At 36.8% G+C, this 23352-nt stretch overlaps 2 protein-coding genes across 3 annotated transcripts in view; one reads left to right on the top strand and one right to left on the bottom strand.

Annotated features, from left to right (window-relative positions):
- LOC126353994 (synaptotagmin-14) overlaps nt 1-23352 on the bottom strand; it is a 559379-nt gene that overhangs the window by 159189 nt on the left and 376838 nt on the right. The window lies entirely within an intron of this gene.
- On the top strand, nt 7236-13312 carry LOC126352491 (transcription factor Ken-like). 2 transcript variants are annotated; one of them, XM_050002691.1, is made up of 2 exons: nt 7236-8009; nt 9809-13312. In XM_050002691.1, exons 1-2 carry the CDS (start codon nt 7523-7525, stop codon nt 10582-10584), a joined length of 1263 nt encoding a protein of 420 aa, XP_049858648.1. In that variant the 5' UTR covers nt 7236-7522; the 3' UTR covers nt 10585-13312. The 2 variants fall into 2 exon arrangements, with proteins under 2 accessions (XP_049858648.1, XP_049858649.1); XM_050002692.1 differs by lacking the exon at nt 7236-8009 and adding an exon at nt 8204-8633.

Below are 23352 nucleotides of genomic sequence, written 5' to 3'. Positions count from 1 at the left end.
TTACCACTTCTGCCAGTTCTCGAGTTCACTGATGTGGTGCATTGTGGAGTAATGCGTTTAAAGATCTACACCAAACTGCAAAGGTCTTCCTGGACGTGTGGAGTCCCTAATGTCAAAGTGATTCTCCTTCGCACAAGAATATCCTTTTCTTACCATACTGGGTCCAATCGCATTATCCCCTTACATGGCAGAAATGTTTCTGTCTGCCCCTGCTGCCGTCACCCCTTATTCAATACAGGAATAAGAATATGTCGGAAATGTCCCGATTTCTCCACTTGGCACTCCATTTTCTAGTTTTCATGACACCACTCACTATCTCTAGATCGCAATATGTAAACTCAGATAGCGACAGTAACTACAAATGAAAAATATGGATCGTTAAATGAACCCAAAATGACTGTAATACCAACAAACAAAACAAAACCACTATGAGCTTGTACATAAAGCTCATAGTTAAAACAATTTTTACGAAAAACAGTTATTACACATAGTTTCTTGTGTGCGAAGTGGAAATCTCACAGTCCCTAAATTTGTTGAGTATGAACGAGGTCTCATTAAATTGGACATGTGCATGTTACTAGGGGTTTTGGTGCAGAAAAACTAAGATTACTACATTACTTGGCTAGATACACACCATGCAAACTTTTGCGCTTGCTTTTGGAGCCTTACATCTTGAAGTTGATGCGCTACTGCTCCATGGAGATTCAACCTGAATCAAGGATCCGACTGCTAACAAACCACAACGTCTGGCCCCTGCATATAAAGACTACATGCTGATAAAATGTGAGGCACTGGACCTTATACATAGCCACAGAAGGAATACATTTTCTTTGTATGGAATGAAATATCATATTGTTACTAATTATAAATAAAACCTTATCGATATCAAAGCCCATTTGCCAGAAAAATCTCAAATTTGATAATGTTAAGAAATACATGTTAAGAAATATAAATAAGGCAAATAATCTTGAAAACGATATTGTAGAAAGAGAAGGAGAAGTAAATGATGATGGTATAGGAGATATGATATAGCGAGAAGTATGTGACACAACTCTGAAACACCTAAGTCGAAACAAGGCTCTTGGAATGGATGACATTTCTTTAGAATTATTGAAAGTGGTGGAGAATCAACCACAGCAAAACTATTTCATCTGTTATCCAAGGTATATGAACCATCAGTTTAGTGAGTCATGGTTCCAAAATACTGACTTGAAATCTAGAAGAACATTTTGGGTTTTAGAGAAATACTGGGTGACTCCATAATTGTGTTACAAGCATTCAAAGATGATGGAGAAGGGTAAATGTATGAATCTGAGGTAAAGAATCCTAGCATGGATACGACTGAGTCGAATGGTAAGACCGAAAATCTACTCAAGCGCAGCCTTAGCAGTATTCAAAATAAGGGCCTCAACTTCCAAACCCTGATGATAAGCTACCGAAATCGCAATAAATAATTCTTAAAACCCTTTGATAATTTCCCCTGTTGATGAACTAGTAATGGCGCAAGTGACTTGATGTCAGAGAGACCAAAAATCCCAAGTCTACAGTGCAGCAATAGTGATTTCCATGTACCTGTACAAGTTGCACAACCTGCAACATTTATTACAAGTGTTCAAAATTGCGTCCCCCAGCGTCTCCCTCAGTCGTATAAATCTCCGTCATAACCTATCTAGCAGATTAACAGGTGTCACAGCTAGTGAGCATTCTTGCCAGGAGATCCTCCTCAGTTTACACAGATGTCTCGTACACAAGACTTTTCATATGACCCTACAAGATGAAGTCAGTTATGATGAGATCAAGTGAATGTTCTGGCCATGAACCAGGACCTCCTTTGCCTATCCACTTTTCAGGGAAGGTCTGGTCCATGTGTTCACAAACCCTCAGTCCAAAGTGAGATGTGTCTCCATCATGTTCAAACCACATAGGTATATGAATAACAAAGGGGTGTGTTCCAGGAACATGGGTACTTGTCTGTGATAAACACTGTGTACACTGATGCATTTAAGTGGGGAAGAAGAAGAAATGGGCCTAGTACTTAGCAAATGAATATGACTGCGACACATGTACTGATAATCTGTATCGATGACTCTTGACGATTGTAGCATACAGTTTCTCATCAGCCTAAATATGACTATTGGTTCAAATTAGTTAGCATTCCGTCTCTGGTAAAACAGGCTTCATCCATGAAAAGCACATATTCAAGAAAGCGGGGATCGTCTGTAAGGCACTGCAAGAACCATTGGCTGAAAACGACATTAGATCAGAAGTCAGCAGGAGTCAAAGCATGCACTTTCTGTGGGTGGTAGAGGTGTAGCCATGATTCCATAAATCTCGCCTAGCAGTGACCTGCAAAACATTCATTTCACATGGAGCCAATAGACTGCTGATTGTTGGAGCCTCATCCATGTGAGCAAGCACTGTGTCTTTCAATTCAGGACTCTGCATAGTTCGTCTTTCTTCTTGGTTGTTGTACTGTAGTACCAACTGCTGTTGTATGCAGGTATTTAGTTCCATACAACCTTTCCATTTCTCTACTGCTGCCATTTCCTTGTCCATACACAAAAATCATGTCTGCGACCTCTATCACCGTGTACAAGTCTAATTTGGTTATAGCTAATTGATGTTAGTACTTTAACTTGTAAACACAGAGTGCAGTCTGCTACAGTACAGACATTGTGCACCAGAAGTACACATACCAGTACACAGTATGCCATCTGCATTGCATTAGTTGAGTTATTATCCCAACCTCTACACGTAAGTGCTCATTGGGACTGCTAGCCTACAATCTTGGCAACAACAGTACCAGTACATGTATTCAAATGTCAGGGATATCAAAACAGTTTTCACCTTTCGAATTGCACTTTTCCTTTCCAGGGTTCCTTACTTCAGACTGATATATTTTCCATTCTCTATCATCGCTAACAGTTTGTAACTCCAACACAGAATCAACCAGTACAGTAACACTTGCTGCAATACTGACTCTATGGCTAGACTGAAGAACGACAAACCTACGTTTATAGCACTTGTAGAATACAGCCTTTGAAATTCTGAAGCTAACCGGGATAAAATACGGAGAGTGTAAGGCATCAGACTGCAATTATAAGAACTGAAGGTCATTCAACAGGAACAGTAGTTAGAAAAAGTCTGACATGAAGTTTTATCCTAGCCTCATTATTATGGTCTGCAGTCTGAACATCGAGCAATGAGAAAATTAAATCAAGGAGACATTTGGAAAAGAGGATTAAAGTTCAGGGAGAATAAATAAAAACAATGAGGATTGATGATGAAATTAAAATTTTGTCAGAAATGGCAAAGAGCTAGGAAGATCAAATGAACAGAATGGATATTACTTTGGAAAGAAATTGAAAGATTAAGGCAAACAAAAGTAGAACAAGGGTAATTGAATGTAGTCGAATAAAATCAGGCATTGTTGAGGGAATTGGAGTAGAAAATTAAACACTAAGACTTTTGCTGTTTGGGCAGCCACATAACTGTTGACGACTGACAAAGGCAGGATATAAAATGCAGACTGGCAGTAGCAAGAAAAGCGTTTCTGAAAAACAGAAATTTGTTAATGTGACTACAAATTTAAATGCTAGTAAGTCCTATATGAAGGTATTCACTCGAGTATGGCCTGGTACAGAAGTGAAATGCGGACGATAAACAGTTCAGCCATGAAGAAATGTGAAGCTTTTGAAATTTGTTGCTACAGAAGCATATTGAAGATTAGGTGTGTAGATCAATAACTAATAAAATGGTACTTAACTGTACTGGAGAAAAAAAAGAAGGGATCAGTTGATAGGACACACCTTGAGGCATCAAGACATCATCAATTTTTTAATGGAAATAAGCGTGCAGGTAGAAATTGTAGAGACAGACTAGCAGGTTCATAATGGACATTGGTTGCTGTAGATGGAGAGCAGTTAAAATACTTGCACTGTATAAAGTAGCATAAAGAGTGCTGCATCAAGTAAATCATTGAACTGAACACCACATCAACAACTACTACAATTATAATGTCTATATTATATCAGTGTCTCAACATATTATTGCATGTAACAAATGTTCTAGCACTGCTCCATTATGACCATTAGAAGACGCCGCAAATGAATGCCTTCATCTGCATTCTGAGAGTCCTTATTTACATACCATGGGGATCATTGCGGTGAATGGACCTTCCACATTTCCCATTTGTAGCCTGCCTTGAGTTCTCTACTACGGAAACAACAATGAAGCCTATGTAACAATTTTTTGCACTTGGAAGATTCCAACATGCATTTCAATAGACAATGGTCTACAATTTATCTCTCACCCATGTTCTGCATTTTGTATGAAGAAAATATGGATCTTTATACAAAGTTTCATCGATAGACCAATGAGAATGGTATGAGAATGATGTGAAACTCAAAAAACAACAGCTCTGTAATCGACAAGAAGGTCAACCTTTGGACACTCCCATTACATTGTTCTTCACATCAGACAGGTCAACACTGAGAAATTATAACGTCAAAAATATTTCATCAATGGTCCTACATCATTACCTACATCTGTTACAGTCAAGACTTCGAGCACAGGATCATGCTCTTTATGACCCTGGTGTGTGTGTATGTATGTGTGTGTGTGTGTGTGTGTGTGTGTGTGTGTGTGTGTGTGTGTGTGTGTGTGTGTGTGTGTTAACTTGCACAATTGGACAGACACTGAGGTACAATTCTTCATTTGTGTGTCCATATTGTCCAGAAAAGCTTTGTAGTCATTGAAGGTATTTTAAAAACCGTCTTTGTAGCTACAAATTACGAGTTTACTTGTACACTGCCCAAAAAAGAAAATAGTACACCTGGAAAGATGACATCAATTTTGATCTGATGATAGCATATGCCACCTGGAGGATAGTAATTGTATTGATAATGTTTTCACAGTTCTGCCAGCAGATGCCAAACTTACCTGAGCTCCATCTGTGTCTACCATTTATTAGGGAATGCTCAGAGCCAGAACATTCAGTGTGGTGTAAATTTGTCAAGCAAGAAGGCAACTATGCCCCAGAGATGAACTCCTATAGCCAACTGAGTGAGTTTGAATGGATCATATTGTGGCCCCACAGGTGGCGGAATGGTCATTTTGGAGAAATGCCACACCAGTTGGATGTGCTGTGTCTGATGTACAATGATGCTGGAATCAGTGGTCATGTGAACATTCTCAAACACTTAGACAAGACTCTGAATGTCTGCACAACACAGATGCCACCATGATCGTCGTATTGTAAGGGTAACAATGGTAGATCGTACAGCTACCACAGCATAGATAAGGCATGTCAACACAAACCTTTGTGAACCGGTTATTAGCAATGGGACTATGGGTTTACTCACCTCTAGCCAGTCTTATGGCACGGCATCAATATGCACTGTTCTACTGGTGCCATCAGAGGATCACTTGGAAGAGAGAATGATGCACCATGGTATTCAGCAATGAAAGCAGATACTACCTGCAAGCAAAATACGGTCGTTTGCACCTACGATATGGAGCTGGTGACATCTGTCTTGTAGGGTTCATTCACCCAAGACACACTAGCCTCACAGCATGCCTTAAGCAATCTGAGATGCAATAAGTTACAACTCTCATTCACCTTTGGTGTTTATGGAGGATATGTTAACCAGCGCTCAGTACATGCAGAATGTTGCTAGACCCATTCTTTTGCCATTCTTGCAACAGCAAAGTGATGTGTTGTTCCATTAGGATACTGTTCATCTACACTCAGCCTGTGCAACTCTGAGCCCTCTGCAAGACCTACAACAACTTCCCTGGTTAGCACAATCCCCGAATTTGTCACTTATCGCGCACATGAGGGATATGATGGGACAAGAAGTAACTCATACGACTCTTCAGCCAATATTTCATACAGAAATGAGAGAGCAGGTCTAGCAGGCATGGCATAAAGTATCCCAGGATCTATTCACTCGAAAGGATTCCAGAACCAGCGCCTGCAATGTCATCTGTGGAGGGTATACCATGCACTAAAATGGATTTTTCAGCATGGGTCAACACCTGGTACCTCAGAATTGCTTATTCTACTGACCTGTAACAAATTATTTGATGTACTCCATATATATTGTTGCAACAATAAATTGTGAGTGAACTGGAAACCTCTAAAAGGGTGTATTAATAGCTTTCGGCAGTGTAGACGCGAAGACAAATTTAAAATACCTTCAACAACAGAGATACAAGTCTGCAAACACTATTTGTCAGCTGTCATATTTCTCTCCTCAATAAAATTTCTTGTTGGCCTAGACAGTCGCTCGTTAATCGACGGCAGTTTTCACATACCGTAACTGTAACAATTTTGTGTAACAAATGAGATATCTTCAACTTGTTTCAGAGTATACTGAGATTTTCAGTTCCCTGCCTGAAGTTTATCAGCTACCTGTTATAAACTTTTGCAACACAGTACAAAATTCCATTCTGAATTCGAGACAGGGATACGTAGTCTACTGAAATGTCTGAATACTGTGGTAGTGACCTGTACACTTTACCCTAAAACCCACTCTTGTTATGAACCACATAGGCCTATTCCATTAGCGAGTAAATGTACTGATAGACAAGTGTAAGAATCCCTATATCCCTGACAATGTTGCAAGGTGTTACCTTATCAAATTGACAAAATATTCTGACTGCATTCATCTGAAGAATAAATATTTTTATTTAACCTACACTACAGTACCACATAAGATTATGGCATAGTACAGTACCGAGTGGACAATAATTTTGTTCAAGTCTATTGTGTCTCCTTTAATAACAATTTCATTTGAAAATTTTTTTCTCTGCAGCAGAGTGAGCTGATATGAAACTTCCTGGCAGATTGAAACTGTATGCTGAACAGGGAAATCGAACTCGGGACCTATGCGTTTTGCAGGCAAGTGCTCCGCCGACTGAGCTACTCAAAGCAACTCAGGACCCATCCTCACATCTTCCTTCGGCCACAGTGAGTCGTGCTTGGGTAGCTCAGGCGATAGAGCTCTTGCGCGTGAAAGGCAAAGGTCCCGAATTCAAGTCTCGGTCTAGCAAAGAGTTTTATCTGCCAGGAAATTTCAGCAAGTTTCTTGTTTATGGTGGGGTCAGCTGCTCTTGTATTCTCTGTTAAAAAATAATAAGCAGCTGCTTTCTTATGTCGATAGCTGCAATCCTTGGCCTTTATTCTCCACAAACATGTGTGACTCCTTTACATTGCATTAAAAAAGAAAGTTACTCATGCGCATGTCTCCCGCCCTTCCGCTACGATCTGTCTGCGCAGAAGTGATGTGCGCAGACTATCGTGCAGACAGATCGTTGCATGTGGGCCTGCCTTGATGCATGCCGCAGCAAACATGATGTGTAGCCATCTTCGCAGTATAACTTCCTTGGCGGCAGCGTTGAGTTTTATCTGCGCCAAAGTGATTATTATTGGTCGCCGGTCGGTGAACGCGGCAAATTGTATTGAAATTAGAAGGCAGGGGGCGAAGCGCTTGGTATTGAAGAAGAGATAACTTCTGCCATGGCTTGTCAATTTTACTGCCCCAGACACTATGGCTTAACCATGAACGCAGTTAATGATTTTGTGCAACAACATTCGTTTGTGGATGTGAAACTTGTATGCAAGAACAAAAAGACTGTGTATTCCCACAAGTTAATACTGGCTTCAGCTAGCCCGTTTCTAAAGACTGTTATTGAAGAAATGAACAATTCCGATGACATGGCTACCTTGTTTTTACCTGATTTCGATTATAATATTGTTACTCTGTTGCTGACGTTCCTCTGCGAAGGTATTATGAAACTTACATGGGAAGAACTAGGAGAATTCCGGGAGCTTTGTAATGGGCTAGGTATGAATTTCCCCGGTGCAGACGTGGTAAAGGTATTAAATGGCTCTCATTACTCGCAAACGTCGCAAGCAACTGACATCGAAGCAAACCCAATCGCAAATACAGAACGCGGAATATGCACTTCGTCTTCGCTCGTGTCTTCCAGAGAAGCTTTCCATAGTGAGTATTACCAATAATTCCATAATTACCGAACTGTCCTTTCACGACAGAAAATCAAACTTAGATGTTTTTGTCCATTTAGCATTGGAGTGATACACACAATTACCAATCATTTAAAAATGTGAGCTACTTAATTGTCTTTTTTTTTTTTTTTTTTTTTTTTTTTAAAAAAAACCATATCGGAGCATAAAATGCTAACATTGCGTGCTGCAACATCTTTATGAGAAATCATGGACTTACAATTTATTTTGAAAGCGCTGAAGTACTAAACTTTCGTGTATGTGTGTCTGAAGTATTTAACAAATGCTGCACTATTCCAAGTTTGATGTGGATAACACATCGAACACAGTCTCGGTTTTCTACAGAAACACTTTTGATTTACATGTTGTATTTGGGGGTGTAGTGAATAGCACTAGAGCGGCGTAAACTCTTTCCTTTTTTTCATTTTCAAGGACTCGAGCTCCCCTTCAACTCAACAACTGCAATTGTTTTGATCGAGATACAGTTTTAACGTAAGCACATTTTGTTCCAATCTGTAACAGTACTATAGATAAGTGCACATTCGCTCATGAAGCAGAATGCAACAGAAAGTCTTTCATTTGTCTCAGTGGTCTTTATTTAATGGTAAGAAACTTCGAATGAGTTTCTTGTAATCCGCCAGGTTCATCTGTAGGGATGCATGTGGTGTATATAATATTCCAACTGTATTGACTTGCAGTGTGTTGAAACAGCTCCAGAATAAATGCTGTGCACAGAGATATGTATGTTTATATTTAAGTGTGATTACTAAACAAAAGTTGCCCTGTCATTCATATATCTTGGTCCAAATGTATAGAAACAAACTTGGGGTCCAGTGATGACACATGGTTTATAGTGTTCTATGTACTTGTTGCTACAGATTGTACTAAATCATCGTAAATTTCACTACTCTAAATTTCATTCAGAGGCAGTGATAAATTATAGTTTATGCACTAGTTAATTACATTAAGAGGTCTTCTGTGTTATGTCACATACGAAACAAGAACAAAATGTCCTCTTTTTCACCCTATATTGGCAATACCAGGTTGTTACGAATCACAAATTGGTACTAACTGTAATAGTAAATTTTACAAGGGTCTATTAATCTAGAGTTATGGACCAAGCAACACAAATATTAAAAAGTGGGAGAGTAACTATTTTATTCCTATATAAATCAATTAAACAGAGTTTAATTTCAGCTTTATAGGGCTTGTAAATAGAACATTGAATGCAAGGAAAAAAACTATACATCTGTACATTGCCAGACTGACTTTATTGGTTTTTATATTGAAAAGGGTGTTCGAAGAAAAAAAACCTTAAAAACATATTTCACTGTTGTAATATTTTTCTGTCTCGTAATGAATGATAATTTGGAGAGTTCTGCTTGACATACATATTCCTACTCCTTTTATAGGTGTTGCTTATAAAATCACAGAGAATAATTGGACACAATGTATAAGGTTATTTTCACATTCATGGGTTGACTCTGTCAAGGTTAACATGATTTATTTTTTCTGGTAATTTTTAATGATTTATTTATGTAGTGATGGGCTATATTTTTATTTATTATTCTAACATAGTTTAACATGACACTGCAACTGCAAATATTTGATCAACATTAATCTGAAAAGAAAGCAATAGAATGAAAACATACAGATAATCTTTCCTCTCTGTCTGTGGGTTTGTATTGCACAGTCTCAGTAATAACATTGTTTCACTTTCCTAATTTTGACTCTGTGCTACTGCTTGAGAGACTGTTAAGTGAAATCTGTATGTTCCAGCACCAGCGAAGATACCTGATACAAGCATTGCCTTTGCATCCATAGTACCAAAGATAGAAGACTGTGAAGACTGTCAAAATATTCAACTGACGCAGCCTGTACCTAGTAATGATAGTCAAAACACAGTGCAGAATCTGGATGTTAGGAATATACAGCATAGTCTTTCTGACAGTTATTATTCTCAAACAGAGGAACATACACAGATGAGTTTGGAGACTAGTGAAAGTGTTATGTATTCTAATGCCACAAGTAGTGGTGGATCTTGGAGAAAAGTGATGAGCTCACACAGTGATACTCATACAGATTTAAATGTGTGCCATGCTAAAAGTTCAGTGCGAAAATCATTACAAAGTAATGAAACATCTCGCATGCATTCCTTGCCTTCAGTGCCAATGTCTGTTGAACAAGATAATTTTCACAGCAGCAACTCTCACTTTGCTCATCAAAAATCAAGTACTCACCAAATTGTGAAACAGTCAAAAGCCACAGAACAAAGTGCTTATCACCAAATAAAGATACAGTCAAAAGCAAAAACGGAAAAACTCCATAGTGAGGCGGGTGTACAAAAGACGCATTTAACACAGATTTTGAATTCATCTTCTGTTCGCAAGAAGCTGCCAGAACTACCAGGTGCCACTTCTCATAAAATAAAACTATCACCACATGTGAAAAGCAGCAGTAGACCGAGTAACTCAAAAGGCCATAGTAAAACACAATCAGTTCAAAAATCTGTATGTTCGAAGAAGAGAAAAAATAGTGAGGGTACTGGGAGGTAAGTTTTATTCAGGAGCAGATATGCACGAAAGTGTTATCTCTAACTTCCACAAAGTGAATTTTGTTAATCATGTTTTATCTCAATATTCATTAATAATTTCTTACCATTAGACATTAGCATTTTTACTTTCTATGAAATTTTGGTCATGTAATAGAGCACGCACTCATTCAGTCAACCATTCTTTTGGTTTGCGATGTACTGGATTTTTAATGCTAAAACTTATTTTATGTTGGTAATTATTCTTATCGATAGTCTCTTAATTATACTGGGATTGCAACTACAGGTATGTCGCATTGGGGACATACAGAGCACCTAACGATGGGTGTGTGTTTCGTGGCCAAAATTTCCTATGTGTACACTGTTATGTCATTACTCGAGGTAGCCAGCTGTCTAAAATAAAGCATAGGGCACAAATACGTTGCCCATTTCCATTTTGAGAAATCACATTTCCCTGAGCCTTTGAAGTGAATCTGAGATCTGATTTCCTTACTACTAGTTTTATGTGGTTATTCCACTCTTGCTGGGTATACTAGTTGTTGACTCTAAGAAGGCTCGGTGAGGGACAGACACAGAGTATATTTATAGCTGTTTTGAGATACCCACAGCTTTATTAGTGAGCTAACTGACTCTGCCTTTGTTAATGGATAACACTGTACTGTGTGTGGCTAAATACTTGGAGATGGAACTATATTATTAAAATTTAATACTGACAAGTGGATATCCTCTGTATGTGGCTGTAATCGCAGGGCAAAGTTAACATGGAAACAGTTACGTTACAATGTCAATGTGCTAGCATGCAGTATTGAAATTTAACAACTGCAAACAAGTGAATATTGATCTGAAGTCACAGACACAATCTTCTGACTTCTATTGGAATGGTTACGCCTATCAGCCGCCCCCACCTCCTCATCGAGTCATGTTAGAGTGAACAGTCAATATTGCGTTAAATGTTTTGTTGCTCTTGCAGTTTCCAATGTTCTCCTGTCATGTAACTGAACAGTAATGTGTCTGTCTGTCTATGTTAAGCTTACTGCATTTATTTATATAAACTTTAACTGCCAGTCCTTACAGTGTTTATCCTTTACAAGTTCACCTGCATTATGCCGCTTTTCTAACGTTGCAACATTCCTATACGCAAAAGAATTTTCTGCAAACAGCCTCATGGAGTTTCCGACACTGTACACTTTAAACTCTAAGTCTCCACATTAGTGTTAGCTAATGTTCCAGTCAGAGGATGGTCATTATGTCTAGCAGGGCTGTGCCCAGTGAATCACTCTTGTCCTCATTGTCCATGTTATTGATGATTAGAATACATTTTATTTCAACACTGTAGACACGGCTGTTTTTATCCACACATACAGTGCAGTGATTGTGTAGATAATGATTGTCATTATGGATATAAGGCTTAATCATCTTACTGGATTGCAGTTTCAACTTCTCTGTCTGTGCCTGGGTTTCTCAACTAGTGACAAATTGGTGCAAGAAGTTTGGTTTATCTGTTACTTTTAGCTCCTTGGTCTTGGGTTGTTATTTATGCTCACACATCTACATTGAAAATTGTTTAAGTCCTCATAACCCTTACAGTTTCCATTTCAAGCAACCATTAGTTGTAAACAGTGCATACTGACAATGAAAGGAACCACTGGCTTTTTCCTTGTGCCCATAACTATGAAGTACATAATTTTCACTGTTTTTGTGCCACTTGAGTATTAGACAGTCTCTGTTATTTATGAAATATGTGTTTTGTGAGTATTTTCACATGTAAGATGTTTGATGGGGAAATCAAGTACTAACTAATGGATATTACCCATCCCCAGACGATGTAGCCACCTTCGCCATAGTCTTATCTTTTACAATCTAATGATTTTTTTTTCCTTTTTTTAAAGAGAAGTTGGCTGTCAACTTTTCATGTAATTTATTTTCATCAGGTCTTTTTTTACCATTCATGTTTTCATCTCTTATTGTTATTTTATTGTAGGCATTGTTGTTGTTAAGGTGTGTGTGTTTTAACCTTATTTGGCATGTGATCCCTGTTCATTATAAGAAAATACCACAATTTCTTTTTGTCAAAAATTACTTGGCACAAGACTCGTAAATAAATAGCAAAATTTGTCCATAGGGAGACTTCATGTAGACCCTGTAACATACTTCGTCTGTAAAAATTAGGTAAACATACAAAAGTGGATTTACATGTGATTAATTTTTAGGGGACAAAGGAAAATTTTATTAAGTGTTGGTAAGAGTGATCTTTGTGTTTTATTCAAACATAAAGATGTTTACTGGCAAATATTTTAAGTGACTGTAGTCATATATCTTGTAGCAAAGCAAGAAAGGTCTCTTGCAATGACAAAATATTTGTACTAAAAAGTGAATTCTGCAAATTATAACCTGAGTTGATGGCAGTTCCAGTATTTTTTAAAGTGTTAATTAATGGCCACATTAATTTAAATTTGATGATGTAAACATTACTGATTGTTCAGTGACAATGGAACACTCACATTAAGGTTCATGAATAGTTTAAAGTGTCTCAGAAGAGTACATTATGCATATGTGGCAGCAGAGTCTTAGGATGAATGTTATACTTGTTTCTGATAGAGGATTATTATGGAAATTGGGAAAGAAATTTCTTTTCTTTGTGGATAAGGGAACAGGGCTCTTCACTAGATGAGATGCTCTGAACTCAAGAGGACAGTTTGTTAATGAATAAATTGCAGTTATTGCAAAAGTTATTACTGTGTTTTACTTATCCTTCGATCCTCGGAAATTTTAAAATAGTTTTTTTTTTTTCCTCAATGACAATATGGTTGTTCGTAGTACTTTCAGCAAAATATTTTTCCCCTTGTATTAAAATGTGGAGAGTATACGCATATACACCAAGCTGTTTGATGTATTACATTTAATTTCCTTACAGTGCCCCAGAGTAGGTGGAATAAATTGTAAAAAAACTCGAGTTGATGACAATTTGTGTGAGAAGTGACAGTTTGTCTTGTGAAAGTTGTGTTGTATACTGTTGTGAAGAACTACAAAGTAAGGGGGAGGAGAAATTGTAAGAGAATAGTGTAAATTCAGGTAAGAAAATTTGCCATGTGAAGTTATAGATTAGGCAACATGAATTAGTTTGGGATGAGGCAACTAATTGGAATTGGACATACATTTTTCACTACCTTAAATGAAATAAAATTAAAATTTGTGATTTTTCATGTCAGTTTTTCACAACTGAATGCTTATGGATAACAGATATAAGTGGGTCTCCAATACAAAGCTTGTCATTTTTTCACACTTTTTTCTTTTTTTCCGTATTCCATGGATCATTTTTGCAACAACCCACAATGATGTGTGATGTCAGTAGATTGACAAATAATATACATTTTCTCTGGCTACATGTTTCCATTTACATTACTGATTTTTTTTGTTTTCAGTCTGCAACAAAATTTGCTAAATGTGCCACACTCACATTCGTAGTTGCTGTATTTACGTGAGAGATGACTGCTGGAAGATGGAAACTGAACTTTGGAAATATTTTTGACTGACATGTTTAAATGTTAAGACCAGAAGCTGCTGTTCTAAGCCAGTAAAATATCGATTTCCTGATTCTCAGTTTGTTTTACATCAGTGACCTCTGGAAATCACCTATTCTGGTTTTTATGTAATCAGAACAGTAGTTTTTTTTAGTTATATACCAAAGGTAAACGTTCCCGGTCTATTATTTCTATTTCATCTTCATTGCATAAAAATTCTGTCTAAGTTATTTGAAAAATTTTAAAAACAGCCCAAGCACATTTCAAAAACATTTGTATGTTTACAATGTAGCAAAAATCGATTGTAGCAAAGGAAATCCAGAATCTAGAACTATATATCCAGAGTCAATAATGGAGTGTTTACATGACCAACGAGATGTGGTATTGGGAAACTGGTTTATGAAATCAGGTTTTGGGAACCCCATGTTGATGTAGATCCTTTCATTTTTCCCTCTCCTTCCCTCTTTCCTGACAAAGCAACTGCCAGTTGCGAAAGCTCGTAATTCTGTGTGTGTGTTTGTGTGTTTTGTTCATGTGCCTGTCTGCCGGCGCTTTCCCGCTTGGTAAGTCTTGGAATCTTTGTTTTGAATATCTACTCAGAAACTCATCAGTGGAGCAGGAGGAGTTGTCAAGTTTCGAATATTTCGTATATTGCTCCTATTGTTGTTGCAGCTCTTTTGGGCTTATAGTGCTTACACCAACAACACACAGCTTTGTTTGTGCTTTGAATGAGTGTAAGATGGGACATATTAGAACATTAGCAAGCCAAGAATTTACCACTGTGAAAATCCGGAACTAATATGTCCACACTCGAAAGATTCAACATGAGAACTACTTGTGTTCGGCTAGTTGGTACCTTTGTGGGTTCTTGGTGCTGGCAGTGTGAATGAGTGAGTCAGCTACTGTGCTCATTTGTAATATGGTAAACTCATTTTATATCACTGTCATACAAATTCAGTTGCTTGCACAGTTGTCAATCTTACTGTTACAGACATGGAAGTTTTAAGTGCTGCAAGCTAAATAAGTGTCGTTAGTGATTTAAAACTGGTTGGCATGGCCCCCTGGAGTAGTTAGTTTAGCCAGATTATGGAGATCCATAGTTTAAATCCCCATTCACTCAGTGTTGTTAAGAATTTTGTTGCTTCCGTAGATTGCTCTGAATGGATAGGTAGTCTCTTTGACAGGTCTTGAGCATTTGTCCATTTCAGCTGCTCTTGAAGTGAATCTCAACACTTTCTCCCTGATTTGTCATACATTTACTTGTCCTTCTGTATTGACATTTTCCACATTCCACATGGAGAAGAGGGATGGAAAAATGTTTGTTAGTTTCTCTTTGTGTAAGCTCTTTGTCTAATATATTCATGGATTCAATTTTCAGAATCGTGACAATAATTAAGATGTTGTTGCAAAATTTTACCTCACTCCATTGATCAAGATTAGATTGATATTGGGTACAATTTTAATCAGAGACCACCCACAGCTGTAAGAGGTCTTTGATTGAAACTAACACAATATGTGTAGTTACTAGTGTACTGTTCTGTGCCACCAAGAAATTGTCAGTTCAATTGCAAACCTGGCTACATACTGTTTTACTAAGTAAATGATTTTTGATGGAATTAATTTTATATTTTGTAAGCCCAAAAGCACCTAATCCTGTCAACCTATGTTCCCCTGTGGCCTTTTAGGTTATTGTGTGTGAAGAACCCATTTATTTTTAACATTACTTGTGTGTTCAGAATCACAGTTGATTGTCACATATGATGGTTGGTTTTCTGTTGGTCATTGTGTTGTGCTCGTAGCACTGGTGTACAGATTATGCACATTTGGAATAATCATAATTTGCCTAGATGAACATAGCAAATTTTAGACATACTATTCATTATTTTTGCAGAGGAAAGCCATGTTTCCTGTAAATGAAATATTAATGATGCTGTTGGAAGTATCTGCTGTAGGAAATATGTTTCTCAGCTTTAAATGTAAGTGTGGAACAAAATAAGGAACCACACTGAAACAGTGTTCAAATCACAATCAAAGAAAGGGGAGGAATATCACCATTGAAGTAATTTTTAAGTGTAATGCTCATATTGGAAGGAAGAACAATAGAAAATGAAGATATCTTAAGTGTATTTTCAGTCTTAGATAGAGGTATTGGTAATATGAGGTGCTAGAAGACATTCAATGTACTGCATGGGTCACACATGTCTACAGGCAGGGCACCAGAAATAATAATAATAATAATAATAATAATAATAATAATAATAATAATAATAATAATAATAATAAATCTACAATCTGATATTATTGACATCCACCTGTTGTAGAATCTTAGGACATTTAAGATGTAATGAGATGTATTGAACTAAAGATGCCCTCCATGCCATCCAGCACAGATTCCGAAAACATTGCTATGCAAAACCCAACTTGCACTTTTGTATCATGGTATTCCGAAAGCTATGGATCAAGGCAATCACCCGGAACAGTATTTCTTGACTTCTGAAAAGTGTTCGACTCGTACATTGTTGCTTATTAATGAAAGTATGATCATGTAGACTATGAAACAAAATTTGTGACTGGGATGAAGATTTTGTGGCAGGGAAGGCAAAACATTCTCTTTGAGGAGTGTCATTGGCAGGTGTAGAAATGCAGGCATGACCTGAGGAAGGATGTCCTTGCTTTTCATGTTGTATATTAATGATCCAGCACACAGTGTTAATGGTAATCTCAGAACTTTTGGAGATGCAGTTATCTGTAATGAAGTACCGTCTGGAAAAAGCTGCACAAATATCTAGTGAAATCTTGGTAGTATTTCAAAGTGGTGTGGAGATTTGCTGCTAGCTTTGAATTTTCATAAATGTAAAATTGTGCACTTCACATAATGCAGAAATGAAAAGGATGGTTTGCTACTCACCATTTTAGTGAGATGTTAAGTGGCAGCATACCAAAAAGACTGCTAAACATGTGGGCTTTCGACCAAAAGGCTTACACACACACACACACACACACACACACACACACACACACACACACACACACACACACACACACACACACACACTGCCTAATGCATGTATCAGGAAGACTGTTACGTTTTTACCTGGACAGGAGTTACCAGAATGGCCTGTCTCACTCGGTGCGTAATATTTCTTGAATGCATTTAAAAATATTTAATTCTGATGCGTAATATTTGTCATCCTCAGGGTCAACATTATTGGAGATGTAAAATTTTTTTCTGGCTTTGAAGCTTCTTTGTGAATTTATGGTTGTTACAGATCTGCAGAGATATAAAGATCTTTCTTTCAATAATTCTTGATCAGATTTTTGTAACACATTCAGAAAATAACTATTGCTTTCAGGTTTTTTATACTCTGAAGATCGATCAAATAAATCTCTTGCTGAAACATAAAGACTGTACATCTAATGATGTAGAGGGCTTGTCAGAATCTGTGGAGAAGTTGTTACTTACTCTGACACTTAATAATTTGTCACTGGCACTCTTTATGAGTATTATCATGCTCTCTTACTCAGCGGAACCTCATTATCTTACCATTTTCTTTGTAGAATGAATAACTAGAAAAAATGTGACATCACAAAAGAGAAAAGTCCTAAATACAACTTAGAGCTCACAAAAGTGAAAAACTAGTGAGTTCTGGGGGAAATACCCTATCAAACCTAAAAACATGCCAACATAACTCAGATAACCAACGGCTGACATGTCTGTACTCGACACTAGTGCTCAGGGGTTGGCATGGAGGCCTAAATTACGTTGTCAATATCATTGATGGAAAATTCAGAGGCAGCACCTGGGGAGTGGCGGAGCAAGACAAATTAACTTGTTCGGCAGTCAAAGGATTAACTTGTATGACAAATCAGTTACATGGAAAGTAATCACAAAATTACAGTACAGGAATAGATCTGCAAGTAGGGAAAGTAACAAATCTAAGATTTGAGTTTTATGGTCATTCTGGCTGAAGAAATTAAAACTTATGAGCATAGAGAAATGCAGTGGATGGCAGACTTAGCCCTTTGTTTCAATCAACAATTAGCAGAACAAATTCTAGCCATGACTGGTTGAAAAGAGAATAGAGACTCGACAAAAAATAATAGTGATGATGACTCGGTTGTAGACATACTGGTGACATTATCTACTGCATAGCTGGAGATGCTCAAAACCGATATCAGAAGTAGACTGGCGCAAGAAAATTATACTATCTTCAACAAAAGCCTTGCCCTCTGAAAGTGTGTTTCTTAAGCATAGAATTTCATAGAAAAGGAATGTGGATTGTGGGGAAAAGAAGGCAATCAATGGTATGCAATTGGAATTTGGTTTCACAGAATTTTGTAAATATTTCAATGTACAAATACAGAATAAATTTAGTAGGAAAATAGATGATGATACAGGAATATGGAAGGGACGGTATGATAGTACACTAGCTAAGGCCAGGTGTGGATTTAAATGTTCTCTTAAGGGAAGAACAGTCTTCTTTCTTTAACCATTGGCACTTGTTTCTTTCCATTAATGCATACTCTTTATGAGTGCATTCCCTAATAATAGGGTTTATTCTTGAGTTTGATTTAGTCTGACAGTTGAACTAATGCACAAGTTATGACAGTGTTGACTAACAGCACTCAAGAAACTATAATTGTATGAAATCTTCTGACTGAGCATTCTCTAACATATCTATGTACAAAATTAATAGATTGTTCCATTCTCGCTTGGCAGAAATGTAAGGTATATCAGTCAAGACGCAAAGCAGTGCAGAAAATCCACTGTTTTTATTTTCAGTTGTAACACTATTTCTGCAGGTGCTTCACTAGTTACTCTTTCTTTTTAGATTTATGTAGTTTTTCTGTGCACTAGACCAGATGTCCTCCCAGAAGTTTTCACGCATATTTTCTCCGGCATTTCAGCAAATATTTGCAATTTGGTTTCACAATGTATAGCTGGTGTCATCCGAGATAAATAGTGCTAGTGACCTCTTTCATGCAATGCTCAGTGTTAGTGGAAAGAGTCAGTTTGTTTTCCACTACAAACAAAATTATTTTTAAAGTGAAATTTTACATGCACTTTTGATAGAGCGGTCTCAGATTAGTATGATGTGATTCTTGTTTTATTGATGTGTATTAACAGTGACATTAAAACAGGAAGAAAAACCAGCACACCAGCATCAAATGAGCACCTCTTTAGCTTAGTGATAGCAGTCAGAACAGGCCGGGGCGATGCTATTGCTGCTGGAATACTGGCTCTTCTTCATGTTATTAGATATCCCTGTTAATACATCTCAATAAAACAAAAATCACACTAGAGTAATTTGAGCCACTCTATTGATTGGTTACATGAAATTCCACTTTAAAAATAATGTTGTTTGTAATGAGAAGCAAACAAATGATTTCCACCAGTCATGAGCATTGCATGGAAGATGTTATGAGCTGTATTTGTTTGGGATAACTCCAGCTACTCATTGCGCCAGCCATGGTGGCCGAGCGCTTCTAAGCGCTTCAATCTGGAACCGCGTGACTGCTACGGTTGCAGGTTTGAATCCTGCCTCGGGCATGGATGTGTGTGGTGTCCTTAGGTTGGTTAAGTTTAAGTAGTTCTAAGTTCTAGGGGACTTATGACCTCAGCTGTTGAGTCCCAAAGTGCTTAGAGCCATTTGAACCATTTTGAGCTACTCATTGCAAATATTTGCTGAAACGCTAGAGAAAGTACACCTGATGACTTTTAAGCAGGACACAGTGTATAATTTGGAAATATTATATAGTTTCATATGTTGCATCACACTAGAGTAAGGAAATTCACACAGTGCTGTAATCACCATAATATCTAATGCAGGAGGCTGTAAAGCAGGGTGTCCAAAACACAGATTGCATGCAGCCCAAAGCAAGTGTTAGTGCAGCCCAATAAGTGAGGACCTATCACAAAATCAACAAAAAAGAAAAAAATCTATGTAATCCCTGCTGTATTTATCATCTCGGCTTGCTCTTCATGGTGTGGAGCAAAACACCAGAGGCATGTTTGATGGTAGGAGTATGCTTTGTTAGCTTTACTGCAAATTTTCTTCACACAGTGAATTGTGCTCAAATATGTTTTGAGAATGATGAGTTTTATGAGTTCTCAGACATGTAATACTCAATGCACACAGAGTGGTACTCTGTAATACACAAAATAATGCTGTAGTATGGCAAGTGCAACATCTGAGGTACAACTGAATAACAATGCATCAGATATGAATTCCTTTCCGTTACTGTCAATGTGTGCAAAACAAATAAATGTTCCTCAGTAACTATGCTGGATCTGTTTATCACTCATGTATGTATCGACAAATAATCTGTCAAATTCCATAATGAAATCTTTTTCACAATGGTGCAGATGTGGAAGAGGAGCATTTAATAGGCCAATAGATTCTGAATTCATCCTCTGTTCACAAGAAACTATCGCAAAAATAGGTGCCTTTTTCACACAATGAAACAGTCACGTATTTTGAAAATTAACAGTATGCCAAGGGAGAGACAACCAGTTCAGAAGTTTTAATCTGGAAAGAAAAAAAAAGAAAAAGAAATGCAAAAGAACAATCATATATTCCCTTCATAAATCAAAAAGTACAAAAGATTTCATGAAATTTCTGCAAAACAAATTGTACATAGTTATTTATTACCATGACATTGCAGCATTTTTCAAGTTCATTTTTATCACAGACATTAGTATTGTACGTTATCGTTTCTTCCCTTTATATTCCTGTAGTTCAGTACATGAGCCTCCTTAAGATTAAAAGTTTTCTTCTCATTGCATGTTGTTTTTTCTTATAGTTGATAACGAGATTGGGATTTCAGAACAAATGTAAATTAGTTGTACTTCTCAGTTTTTGCACTGATTAAAGATTTGCAGGGATGGGGAATGGCTAATTTTGAGATTTTTCTTCCTTTTCCCCCTAGCCAAAACAGGATTTTTCACAATTTTCAGTTAAAAGCGCATGGAATAGTCTGTCAGTGACTCATGGCCAGCACTTCCACTACTTTGTTAGAATGCACTGACACTATTCCGGATTTTTTTAGCTATTTTTGACATTGGCCTTAAGTCAGCAGGCCTAAATAATTGTTTGGTAGTGTAATATTTTCTTCATGTATACTGTTGCTTTGTCTGGCAGCCATATGAAGAAAATGATTGTAAACAAATTATAACCAACCCCATATTCTGAACTTTTATTTTTATGGCTCTTATGTATCTGTATGTCATTACCTTGTGGAAATTGAAGATCTGATGAATAACTGTTTAGTGCTAATATAAATGACTTAATGACTTTAATATTGATGAATGATTCCTCTTTTAAAATTGTATAATTATGCCATTATATTTGCAGTCAAATAAACTTCCTTCTTTTTATATAGCTTTATTTTTAAAAGTACATTTGTTAAGAGGACATGGACAAAGGGCATCTTCAGCAGTTTGTAAATTGTTTCAAAATCACAATTAAAATATATTTGTGTACATGATAAATAGCTACCCATGCATGTGGCTAATTTGAACAGAAAATAAAAAATAGGTTGCTATAAAATTTAACATGTGCACCTAAAATCCAATTGTTCTTGAATTAAGGTCTATAGACATTATTTTGGCATGTGACCTGTACTTATAGTAATACTTGTGAATGTGGTAAGTTATCAGCCACACTGTGGTTCATATTCTTCCTTGCACTATACGTCCCCACATACATGCTGTGAGTTTGTCAGAGGATGATTAGGGCCATGCCTAATTGAATTTACATTTTATCTCATTCACAGTGTTGATATTTTACTTTTTTTCAAACACATGCACAACTGTGTAGCCTTTACTATGCTTAGCATTGCAAGAAGGAAAAGGGGTTCAAGCAAATACTTGCAAATCTAATCTGTATTTTTTTTCTTAACTGTAGATCTAGATTTCAGCAACCAAATAGCTATCTTCATTGCTAAGAAAAGAAAAAGCAATTATATGGAAATCAATACTTAAAAGATGTAAATTAAAACTACATTGTACACTAGTATTGGTGAAGTTTGATAACATACCATTTAAATTGAGTCATATAGGCTTGTTAAGACTTCGACGACATTTATTATATGACCTTAGGTCATACATGGCCAGATTCTGAGGCTGTTGTTTATAGAGAAGTACAAGTAGCCTTAGCTTACATCATACATGTATAACAACCCTCTGTTCCACTAACATCAACTCTTGTTACCAGTACAATGTGTTTTACATAAAATTGACAATAAACTTAAAAAATTAAAACCCAATAATCTTTATTAAAATTAAATAGTTTTGGCATAAAGCAAATACCATGTAAAAATTTTGAGTCATTGAGTTTGTGGACAAGTAACCAAATAATAAATGTGGAATAAAATTCAAAATATTGTAAGACTTTTTATAAAAATTATACATTGATAAAAGCCTAGAGTAACTGTTCATACTCAATAATTGTAATTACATTGCTTCCTATTAATGTAATATGCCCATTAATAGTAATGTAAAAACATGATTTGAATTGAAAAACATTAAGGTATATAAACTGCCTTATAGTTTAACTACCAGCATATCAATTTATACAGATGCAATTGACGCTAACAATGTTAATAAGCAAGATAAAAGTGAAAAATCGTAGTAACAAGATTTGTTCTCACACTGTGCATTGCCAAGGTTTGTCATAAACAGAAGGGAAATTGTTAGGCATGCTATGTCTCTCCTCAGTTGTGAACATCTGTCCTGAAGTAGGTGGCCATTGAAAAGCTCCAAAAAATGGTTGCTTTTCACCACCAAGGGCAGAATACTGTGTCCACTCTCAATTAGCTAGGCAGCGAAGTCAGATTTTTTTCAGCTATTTTGCGCTTATCCATGCCACATGTTCACCAAGCCCAGTTTCTAGTCTTCTTCATGTGTGCCCCCACATAACAGTTGTCACAGTTTGAACATTTAATTTTATACACTCCTGATTGGTGACAAATACTTCTTCTGTCAACTTGTTTGGTTAATATACACCCAAGGCTATTTGTAGTTGACAATGACACTATTACCTTATGTTTCCTAAAGACTGATGCTATTCTTGTACTAATTTTGCAGTAGTGTGGCAAAAATATATACAGTATTTTTTTTTGCTACCTTTCATCTTGTTGTATTCAGTAGCAGTTGTACAATAAATTTTATTTACATAATGTGGAGTATATTCTTTCTCTTTACCAATGTATTTAATGGTATCTTGCTCTTACTTCTTACCCAGCTTGTG

This window comes from Schistocerca gregaria, chromosome 1, assembly GCF_023897955.1.
Source record: "Schistocerca gregaria isolate iqSchGreg1 chromosome 1, iqSchGreg1.2, whole genome shotgun sequence".
NCBI lineage: Eukaryota > Metazoa > Arthropoda > Insecta > Orthoptera > Acrididae > Schistocerca > Schistocerca gregaria.
This window is presented reverse-complemented; position numbering and strand designations above follow the sequence as displayed.